At 42.5% G+C, this 11513-nt stretch overlaps 1 protein-coding gene and 1 long non-coding RNA gene across 2 annotated transcripts; one reads left to right on the top strand and one right to left on the bottom strand.

The window, feature by feature from the left end:
* Window positions 1-3819: 3819 nt before the first annotated feature.
* On the bottom strand, window positions 3820-4260 carry LOC133508497 (uncharacterized). Its single transcript, XR_009797075.1, has 3 exons — window positions 4199-4260; window positions 4031-4125; window positions 3820-3955 (listed from the first exon to the last, which is right to left on the bottom strand). It is a non-coding gene; the product is annotated as an uncharacterized LOC133508497 (long non-coding RNA).
* Window positions 4261-8122: 3862 nt separating this feature from the next.
* Window positions 8123-10920, top strand: irg1l (immunoresponsive gene 1, like). The gene is made up of 6 exons (XM_061835524.1): window positions 8123-8184; window positions 8439-8493; window positions 8606-8793; window positions 9053-9145; window positions 9465-9670; window positions 9993-10920. Exons 1-6 carry the CDS (start codon window positions 8167-8169, stop codon window positions 10918-10920), a joined length of 1488 nt encoding a protein of 495 aa, XP_061691508.1. The 5' UTR covers window positions 8123-8166.
* Window positions 10921-11513: the final 593 nt, after the last annotated feature.

Raw genomic sequence — 11513 nt, 5'->3', positions numbered from 1 at the left:
TCATCTGGATTCGGGGGAGGAGACTTCCAATTTTCAGCGGAGATAACTTTGTGTGTGGTGTTCTAATACACGACACACGAGCACAAATGAGCAGGAACATTGAACAGTTGGAAAATTCTGGAATTTAGTACTTGATACATGTGATTGGCAGCTTGTCCCATCAGGGGTTGCTCCAGCTTGTCATTCAAACAGTTTGTTTGGCACAATTATTACACCCAATGTCCTTCCTGACACGAACCCACCAATATTTATCGAGGCTGGAGACCCGCAGTGGCTGGGTATTGCGACACTGGCAGATAATCAAACCCATGCTGTCTGCCCAAAATGTAGCCGCATAACCATTACAATGCAAGAGCCATTTGCAAATTAACACAATGTATTTTAATTTGAGTGATTGCATCTTGAAAATGAATGTTTACCCAGTGATGAATTAATTGTGCGTAGGTGAAAATATGATGGTTACAGTATATATTTATTAGCTTTATTAGTAACATGTTTGATTGTTGATTAATGTATTATTGACTTTTACGTTCCACCAGTGTATGTGGGAATCTGGTACTCCAAAAATCTTGGCTGGCTTAATTGTTTTGCTACATAAGTGTGGTAAGATAGTTTACAAATATGTAGGCTTGTCGACCTGACAATTACATGGCTGGGTTACAAAAATTACCACAAGAACAGAGCGAGGACTCATCCAGGAGGTCAAAAAGGAATCCAGGACAGCATCTAAAGAGCTACAGGGCTCCCTTAACTCAGTTAAAATCAGTGTCCATGATTCAACAAGGACGAGACTGGAGAAAAATGGGACCCATGCCAGAATTGCAAGGCAAAAAACACAGGCGATGAAAAAGAAGATAAAGGCTTATCTCACTGAAAACAACCAGCTGAATATATCCCGAGACTTTTGGGAGGATATTCTATGGACTGGTGGGAAAAAAGTTTTACTTTTGGAAGGTGTGTGTCTTGTTACAGCTGACATCAGTGTAAGACAACATTTCAGAAATAGACCATCTTACCAACAGTAAAACTTGGTGGTAGTAGTGTATTGGTCTGGGGCTGCTTTCGACTTCAGGGACTGGATGAATTGTTGTAATTGATGGAAGCATAAATTCTGCTCTTACGCAGCAAATCCTGAAGGAGACTGTTTGACCATGAGTTTGTAATATCAAATAATTGGGTTCTTCAGCAGGCCAACGATACAAAACATACTAGCAAGTCAATTTCTGAATGGTTTAAAAAAAAAAAAAAAAAGGGAATAAAACCAAAAAAAATTAAGGTTTTGGAGTGGGCCAGTCAAAGCCTGGATTTCAATCTGATTGAAATGCTTTGATATGTTGTTAAAAAAGGGCATCCATGAATACCCTACTATGTTGCTTAATTAAAACAATTCTCCAATGAAAACGGTCAGAATAGCACCACAGAGATGTGAAATACTCATTGCCAGTTATACTAAATATCAAAGCAGGGAAGCTATGCAAATATATATATATATAATTTGGGGGGGAACATTATTTTTGTGGCACTGTACAATATGTTTTTATATCAATGGCATTTTGCATTGTTGGATTAAGCAAAGCAGATTACGTTCTAAATACACAACAGGTGATCTCTTTGTTTTATGTTGTCGTTTGACAGTAAACTTCACCTGGCAGTAGCATTAAACATCTTGACGCCTCTTACTCTTTACTATCAGTGGTGTACTATTTGCCAAACTGTTGCTTGCTGTGAAGTTAGTTGAATTGGGTTCCCAGCCAACAAACAACGCCCTTATCTCGAGTTTATGCTCTCAAGGCAAAGTGACCATAATTGTCCCGATGATGGTTTGTATCTCGAAATCTTCGATTACTCCTATCTCAAGGCGCCCCCATATTAGGTAAATGTTGGAAGTACAGATAAAGAACACAGATATTAAACCGTTACACTTAACCATGGACATTGTATTTAAACCTCACCTTATTATTTGGAGCCTTTTTAAATAACACTACTATCTTTTGTTGTCAATCAGGCCCAAGCCCTCCAAGGAAAATCCACAGTTTGTTGCATGTAACCTGCCACCTACATAAACAGTTATGTAATACCGAACAGGGACCGAAAGTGCACAAAGACTAAAGAAAATTTTCCAAACAGCATTTCCTCCTCAAAGTCGTCATTGAGTAAATGGTCTGTCTGGACTAAATATGCTCCACTGACATATTGCAAAACACGGACACACTTTGGCGGGGGAACATCCTGCCAAAAACTTTAATTAGACTCTTACTGTTTTTAACACAGAGGTATATAAACACCCCTGTCTGTTTTCTTCATTCAAACATCAATTTAGACCAAGCAAACAGAAGCATGACAAAATTTTCCTTGTATGCAAAATACTGATCTCTCTCACTTCAGTTACACTCAACATAAAATAAAATGGATCCCTTTTGTTTTTGCTCCAGTTTTTCACGAACAGAACTTAAAGACCTAAGATCTTTTGCGGAAATAATGCATCCACCTCACAGGTGAGCCATATCAAGATGCTGATAAGGCAGCATGACTATTCCACTGGCACGTTTTGGGTTTACCACAAGTCTAAAATGTGTCCTTCTTTTACTGTTTTGTGTTATTATTTGTGATATGATGCCTGTGGGGTTTGTACCATTTCACTGGTGTATTGGGAATGATTCATAAGTATCTATACCTTGGTTAAAACCCAGTTCCATGTCAAACAAGCTGAAAAGAATGATATTGCGAGCATTACTTTTCCCTGTGGTACGGTGGCTTCTGGTGACACAGGGTTGTTTTCATCATAATGAAGAAGCATCCATCCAAAGTAACATATGAATTGCTTTATTAAAGAAAAAAATGAAGATTTGTAATGGCCCAGCTAAGCCCCAACTGAAAGGTTTTTACACAAAAGGTCTTGCAATCTGATACATTTGGAATCAAAAGTAAGGTCAAGATATTTCAAGCTGAGAGACTCCTACCCCAAAATATATGGTGCCATAAAAGCAAAAGGTACTCAAACCAGGAATTAGTTTCAAGGTGTTTGTGGCACAAGTTTGAGTTTCAATTGAATTACACATCATAGATCACACAACCCCCCAAAAAATGCATTTACTTTCTCAGCAGAAAGAAGGGTGACTGGTTAGCACATTGACCTCATAGTTTTGAGGACCTGAATCAAATCCAGCCTTGTGTGTGTAGCAATTATGTCATGTTGACTCTTACCTGTGTGACTGAAGACCAGGTTCTCCAGTTTTCCTCCTAAAACATGCATGAGACTTTGTTAAAGACTTTGTCTGAAGGTGTGAATGGTTGTTTTTTCAAATGTGTCTTCTGGTTTGCTCTGGTTGTGCTCCGGTTCTCAAAGATACCTGGGATAGGCTGTGACCCTAGTGAGAATAACCAGTATGGAAAATAGTTGAATGGAGTTCATGTATGGTACTGAATTGGCAAAGGCAAACCATGAAAATTAACTTTCTCATCTGATGTAACTCACATCAGTCACATCATTGAAATCCTTGTCAAGAGCCTCAAAGTACTTTGTTTCCTCATATTTAACACCCATTACACATAACAGGTCATAATTTATTTTATTCCATGTCGTTTCAGATACAGTTCACGTGACACACCAGGAAAAACAAATGCTCAATTGCACAAGAAGGAAAGAATTAAAGACACATTAAACACACCATAAGATCTGGTCATCAACAAGATTACAGGACACATTTTAAAACACTGCTTTTACAACACACCAATCAGATGTAGATTCAATAGCAAGCTGGATACACTTGTCCTGGGGTGTCTAACAGTGGGGGGACAAGGGAGGATACAACAGTCCCGGGGCTCTGAGCATTTGGGGGGCCCCTGGTTCGGCCATTCCCAACCAATCATCAGGCCATTGTGCTTTTAACTCTATTAAAAATTTCTCTGACTTTTACTGCAGGGACGCAGCCTTCCCTGAGGATGGTGATGGCCCCTGTGTATTGAAAAGGAGAGGTTCGTTCAAATTGCCATGGTAATAAAGACAAAGTGAGACAAATCTACATTGTACCCTCATTGATCTTTAGGCAGTTCACCACTGTAGAGGCAACAACTTCATTAGTCTCCCCATCACACAGAACACCCTGGATTTTGTGGCCCAGCCGGCTGAGACAAAACGAAGAGCAGAGTTTGAACATGAACTTGCACAAAGCAACGTCTATACATCCGTACGGCTTACTCGATAACCATGCTGTGGTGGGTGCTGTCTGGTTCTCCACTGGGATTGGCCGAAGTAATAGCGAGGGGTCCAGTGATATTACAGAGAAGGCAGGTCACAGTGTGGTCAGGAACTCGGATCATGATGCTCTCCCTGGTGCCAAGGCGATCATATGCTGGTCCTACCCCTTCGTGGAACAAACTTTTAATAAATGGGAGGACGACTGAATGCTAAGATGAACACTTGTGGGTTGTTTTACAAATTTACCCAGTTTGAAGAGCCAGTCTCCTTTGCTCACGATGCAGCTGATGCCTCCTGGATACACGTTCCGCATAAACTCCCATAGCAGAGGACTGAAGGGTGGTTTGGCTTCCACCAGCTGCTTCAGACTAGAAATGCAAATACAAATGGGCTTCTCTGCTGGTCGGTCCTAAAATGTCATGAAAATAATGACTATCTTTATGAGGAATTGGAAAATGCTTGATGAAGATTAAATTTGAACAACTCATCGTTTTTCATTTGTACCTTGATGTTGTAGATTTTGTCAATAGCCTGCGGGTTCTTGCAGGATGCAGCCAAAGCATACACAGTGTCTGTGGGAATACCACATACTCCCCCCTTTTCTAGAATGCTGGCAATATTCAAAAGCCCAGAGGTGAGGCGGGAGTCTGCCACAGGGCACGGGAGCTCAGGCACAGTTTCCTGCTTCACTTGCTTCTTAGTCAAAATACAGACATTTTTCTTAAGAAAATGAAATCATTTGTAATGCAGCATCTAAAGAAAGAAACTAGAACCAATCTGGAATACTGTGCCTTTAATAATGGTGGGCCCAAAGGTAGTAATCTCTGGGAAAATATGCTGTTTATTAATGATGACATTGCTCCATATGCACAAATGATAGAAAAGAGTGCAAGCATGGCCACTGCAAAAAAGCAAAATCTTTATAAAATTCATCATGAGAATAACCGGTATGGAAGATCAATGAATGAATAGTAGTGTTTAATTAATATTTAAGACTTTTTTTTTTACTCACTTTCTAGTTGGAATGGCAATCGCTGCAGAGTTGAAAGAAGAAAACAAACAAGGACCATCTCCATGGTTGCTGTTAGCAACAGCAGGACCAGGTTTTTGTACGTCGCTAACATAAATGGAAAAAATTACAATTACTGCCTGATGTTGTTCTTATACTCCTCAAAATAATTTTCTTACCACTGAATAAGAGGAATGAGTTGATAACTAGGAAAGCGATAGCTCCCACAGCAAAATCATAAGCGACTTGTGTGGAAAGATGAAGTAGGGAACCTAGAAAGTCAAAAGTTGGGATCAGAATTGGTGGCAAGAAATGGGAATATTGGCAAGTTCACCAGTTGTTTGGAACAACATACCTGCAAATCTAAAACAGGTCCACATCGCCCATAGTGCTGCATAGATTGACGCAATGAGAGGGCCAAACTGTTTTTCTCCTGTGACTTTCAACCGACTGACATAAGCCTGGATGACAGCTCCAGGGATGAGGACCCAAGGGACATTCAGATGGAGGAATGAAGGATTTCTGCTGTGTACACTTGTATGGAGAGCCGACAGACCCGCAACCCCATTTGATAAGTAAAAGAGGGCATCTGATACTTGTTCAGCATCGGACGATAATTCTTGTTTGCCTTGTTTGGACCTGCTCCAGTTCAAAATCCTCTTCAGATGGACGGTGGAGATAGGCTGTGGTCCAACAATGATAAGTGACTTCTCTGCAGTACTGTTGATGAGGCGAGAGATGGTACCATACAACGAGGTGCCAATAAACATGCTACACGTGGTACCAAAAAATATGTTATAGTGATTAGGGGAGATCTGAGGGTTTGTTGAGATGGTGAGCAGGAAAAACAGCATGTTGTGGATGAGTTCCAGAACATCCATGTTTAGGCTTCCACAACAAAGCACCAGGGCTCCAACCACAAAGAACCAGTTTCCTACCATTGGGTCTCTCCCTGAGGTGACGTTGGTCTCTTCCACAATCAGAGTAGATGCCACAAATTCATCCCAAGCCTTGACCAACCAATATGTGGCATGAAAACCAAACTTAGTCGTATGGTAGGAGTCTTCGCGTAGATGGGAATAGTAGCTAGAGAAAAGCTGTGCACCTGTGATTATTGACACCCAGGCAACTCCCAAACCAAAAGATTTTATGAACCCAAAGCTGTAAAATGCAAGGATAAATGGTGCTACTGTGTCACAGAAAAAACCTAAGGCCATGGGTTCTGCGTACTTTGTGTTTTTGCACTTTTCTGCGCCAGGGCTCTGGGCATTGGCTGAACTGGTAGTACCAAGCAGGAGGACATTAAAGATAGGTGTCCCGAAGCCTTTGATGACTAGACGTTGAGTCAGACCTTTTATGAGCAGTGCCGCTGAGCCATAAATGGCAAAGATCATGATGACCAACTCAAGAATCCCGGATGCCAGAAGAGCCCAAGAACCTGACACGAGAGCTGCTGCTTCAAAAACTAAAGTTGCTGAGATGGCTGCATAAACAAAAGGCATAATATAGTTGACTGTGGCTGAGCAAAAGGCAAGGAGAGCAGAGAGGAGGATATACGGGACTAGACCAGCAATAACAGACTCTTTGAGGGACAGGCATAGATGGCAAAGTGGGATTTCCGTTGTTGTTCTCAATTGTGTCATGTTGACAGAGAGAGACATGTTGTCTGCTATTGGCTGTGGCACAGAGGGGGTCCTGGATAACACACCAAAGTAGATCCGGGAGGCACCATAACTTCCCCAAAGAGAGGCATAGCCGACAAAGGCAGTGCCACTCAAGTGATCGTATTTTCGGAAGGACAGCAGGCCTGCCACCAGTTGACAGATGCCACCAATCAGGATGAGGTGCACACCTAAAAAAAACAATTCAGTTCCCATGAGTTGGGACAGTTTACATAACACCACCATTTGTCTAGACACGAACTCACGGTTTTACCTGCAAGTATGTTCTCCACTCCATGTGGTGAAATGCCAGAGTACACTGTACTGACGTTCAGGAGAAGTTCAAGGAATGCACAAATTCCATTTGATAGCAGGCCTAAAACACCCGGCTCACTGTAGAAACTAGCTGGAAAACCATCCGTTTTCATCATGATTGATATGATCTGTTGAGATGGGGTGGGGGGGGAGTAGCAAAGAATTTATCGGTCAAAATGTATTGTTTGTCAATCGGTACATAAAGCAGTGTATCAAGACACTTTATTATTAGGCATAAGACTCTTTGTCATTTAAACTACAGATTTCTGAAACTGCATTCTGGTTGTACAGGACTAACCAATTTCATAACAACAGTGAGCTCTATACTACAAATAACAACACACAACGTGGACAAACAAACAAAAAATTCAACCTTATTTATATTGCATCAATCAATTGATTTAAATTGCTTAAAATGATAAGTTGAGTAAAATCTTCCAATTAAACAAGCACTGTTTCTCAGTTGGGAATTCCTGTCAAGGAATCATTCTGTCACAGTGAAGAAAGTTACCACACATGGCATAATGTGGTCATTCAATAAAACATTGAATTTATGCCTAAAATTTAAGAGTTGATAAGGTCCTACCTTTTGAAGATGGTCTGGTGAAATGTTGACATTCTCCCGGCCACGGATAAATAGCTTCCTGAGGGTGGGTGGGATGGCCAAAAATTCTCAACGCAATCAATCCTGTACTCTGTGCTACCCGGGACATGAAGTCATGTAACTCAATTCGTCTGAAGAAGGTGTTGTTGATGACAATAATGATGACATGCACACTCTGGAAAGTCCTTCCTTTACCAGATAATATGATGTTGTGGAAAATACATGATGGTCCTTGTTCCACCTTCATCAGTAATGTAAGTCCTGGACTATATAAGGCTGGTCCCTGCTCCACCTGGACAACATCAGTATCACTCCTAATCTGCTGACTACAGAGCTGCTGGATCAAGAAGAAACTTGGAAGACAGAACTGACTAAAACCATGAGCTCCATCTTACAGGTACACATTCAGACATACAGTATTTCTATATATACATACAATAATTGTTTTGTTAGGAATGGCAAAACTACTGGTTTCATCTGCTTATACACTATTTCGTTTGCTATCTCAAGACTTCTTATCCAACTCTCGTTTGCGTGTATGTGGCACAAATGACATTTACTCACCTGTTTAACATCCAAGCAGCGGAGTTATTATAAGTCAACAGCTGACAGAAATGAAATCCATGTGAAAAAATATATTCACCGCTGCAGAAAGCCGTCAGACCAATGTGGGCTGTCAGAGGACTGCAAAAGTCTGTAATGGAGGGTAAAGTCATAGCAACAAAGCTTCTTTGCGACTTTGTCCAAAGCCCTCTTTTTAATTTCCCCACTACAGTCCCCTTTTTCTCCTCTTTTTTTTTTTTTTTTACCTCATGTAGTCCTGAAATACCCCGCCCGTGAGGACACGGTCACGGGGACGTTTGGAAAGTTCATCAGTGAAGTGAAGCCACAACACTTGTCCCCTGTGGTCCTTCATCGCAGTAAGAGGATGTTGCTGGACAGTATTGGAGTTGGTCTCCTTGGCAGCACAACGGATGTCTTTCAACTGGTACTCCGGCACTCCCAGGTGAGGCTGCGGAAAAAGGAAAAAAAAAAAAAAGACAATTGAACATTTTTATTGATGTCTTATCTATAATAAGGCAGCATGCAGACATATGAGTCAGGGTAATCCTTAGTTATTATATTGTTTGTAATAAATGTCACGGCCATGTCAATGAACCATATTAAGCAACTGAGGAGTGATGAGCCAAATGAAATCTTGTGTGTGTTTTCTTTGTGACGATAATGATGCTAAGTGTTTACCTGACTCCATCCTACTGCCCCAGCTCATGTACGCCCGTCATGACGTCAGCTCTGTCTACGGACACGAGGGCACCAAGCTCTCGCCAACACTGGCAGCTTTTGTCAACGGAGTGGCGGTGAGCGCAGCCAGCTACGACAGCACAAAAACATTCGACACGTTCCAAAACACCAGACCTCCAACTAAACTGAAACATTTTACATCAATAGATGGGACAGTCTAGGAGGAAAACTACTAACAGAAGCCCCCATGACTTCACTTAACTCAATTTCCAACCTTTAAACCGACAAAAACTCCTTGGCTTCCTGACTAATCCACCAGAAACCTAAGTTAACAATTACAGCCACTATTTTCCCCTACGATTCAAGTTTTCTCCACACTCTGATAAAGGCACCGGAGATTTGAGAAGTATTTGATGATTTTCTCCTTTGATACAGACTCACGCCATGGACTTTGATGATACCTGGCACCCTGCCACTCATCCCTCGGGAGCAGTGCTTCCCGCTGTGCTGGCTCTCAGCGACATGATGCCTGCCAACGGCAAACCCAGTGGCCTGGACTTCCTGCTGGCCTTCAATGTTGGCATTGAGATCCAGGGACGACTCATGAGGTTCTCTAATGAGGCCTGTAACATCCCCAAGAGGTGAGAGTAAAGGTGCATTGGCTCAAAACGGATAACAGCTGTTTTGGAAGGTTTTGCACCATCATAAAAAGTACTGCATGTTTCATGGGGGAGGCATTTTACACAGCAAAAACAGAAGAATACTGTAGGTCATTATTCGGTATGATGACCTCTGTAGTGTTGTTTGCAATGGCATCACAGTGCAAAGTGTTATATGGTGGTTTACAAAATATCACCCAATGACCACAAGCCGTGCCAACCGTTGCACACTTACAGTAAATATGGAGTTCTGCTTTGGGCAGAAATACAAACATGCTTGTATTTGTGCGTCTACCCTCACCAGATTTCACCCTCCCAGTGTGGTGGGGACGATGGGAAGTGCAGCAGCCTGTGCTAGACTCTTGTCGCTGACTCCGTCCGAGTGCAGTCACGCCTTAGCCGTTGCTGCATCTCTCTCCGGAGCCCCGATGGCTAATGCTGCAACTCAGTCCAAACCCATGCACGTAGGCAATGCCTCCCGTCTGGGGCTAGAGGCCGCTATACTGGCCTCTCAAGGACTTGAGGCAAGCCAGCTTGTCCTTGATGCTGTGGAAGGGGTTGCTGGTTTCAGTGCTTTCTACAAAGACTACAACCCACAGCATTTGAAATCACCCAAGGATGGCGACCATGTATTCTTGCTAGAGGAGCAGGATATAGCTTTCAAGCGCTTCCCTGCACATCTGGGCATGCACTGGGTGGCAGACGCTGCGGCCTCAGTGCACAAGGACCTTGTGGGTTTTGGTCCTGACACTGTGTCTTCGGCTCACATTCAGGCCATCCTCCTCAGAGTTCCCAACTCAAAATACATCAACAGGGCTTTCCCAGAGTCGCACCACCAGGCCCGCCATTCTTTCCAGTTCAACGCTTGCAGTGCTCTCCTGGACGGCGAAGTAACCGTGGAGTCCTTCAGCCCTGCAGCCATGGCCCGTGCTGAGCTCATCCAGTTGCTGAGGCGTGTCCGCGTGGAGCATCCCGATGACAACCCTGCCAACTTCGATCACATGTACGGTGAAGTCCAAGTAGTACTTGTCGGGGGGGACATTCTGAGAGGTCGCTGCGACACATTTTATGGTCATTGGCGCAAACCACTGACCGATGAGAGCTTGCGAAAGAAGTTCAGGAATAACGCAGGGGCTGTTTTTCCCCAAGACAAAGTTGAGAGGGTGATTCAAACAGTGCAAGAGATGGAAAAACTGAATGACTGTACCCCGCTTCTCTCAGAACTGCAGTGAAAATACACGATTATAGCTCATAGCAACTCACCCATGGAGTCTTGTGAACAAGTATGCATCAAAAGTACATACTTGGTGATGTAGAAATAAAAATAGTGACATATCTACATGCACATAGAATGTTACAATATCGTATATATACTTCAGTTTATCCCAAAAAATGAATTATTGAAAAAAACTTTTTATATTAATAAAAATTATTAAATAATGCCTTCAGCCACTCTCCCTTTACTTCCGCAAAATCACTTGCCACATGGCGTCAGGCCGCATGATGTCTTGATGAAAGTCACTTTGCAGGTTCATTCATCCATGTTAGAAGTTAGATTTGCTTTTTTTTCATGTGAAAATCTACACACAAGTCATCTATATTGGCCATCTTGCGCTGCAGGTGAGCTGTGCTTTCCCATGCACTACTTCCAGCATATATGGCTTACGTGACATTTTTGTCACTAGAGCAGTTCGCAGCAGAGTGTGAAGCACCTGGGATGAGAAACAACACCTACAAATCAGAGACCATGATCCTCAGTCGAAAAAGGGTGGCGTGCAGTCTCCGGGTCAGGGATGAGATCCTGCCCCAAGTGGAGTTCAAGTAT

Source organism: Syngnathoides biaculeatus, chromosome 11, assembly GCF_019802595.1.
Source record: "Syngnathoides biaculeatus isolate LvHL_M chromosome 11, ASM1980259v1, whole genome shotgun sequence".
NCBI classification, from domain to species: Eukaryota; Metazoa; Chordata; class Actinopteri; order Syngnathiformes; family Syngnathidae; genus Syngnathoides; species Syngnathoides biaculeatus.
Note: the sequence above shows the minus strand (reverse complement) of the source record. Positions and strands in the feature narration are given on the sequence as shown.

Bases quoted from the DNA above. Each gene is read 5' to 3' on its own strand.
- irg1l (XM_061835524.1), top strand. The intron at 8,494-8,605 runs GTAAAGTCATAG...TACCTCATGTAG, and splicing joins GCAAAAGTCTGTAATGGAGG to TCCTGAAATACCCCGCCCGT. The intron at 8,794-9,052 runs GTGAGGCTGCGG...CTACTGCCCCAG, and splicing joins TGGTACTCCGGCACTCCCAG to CTCATGTACGCCCGTCATGA.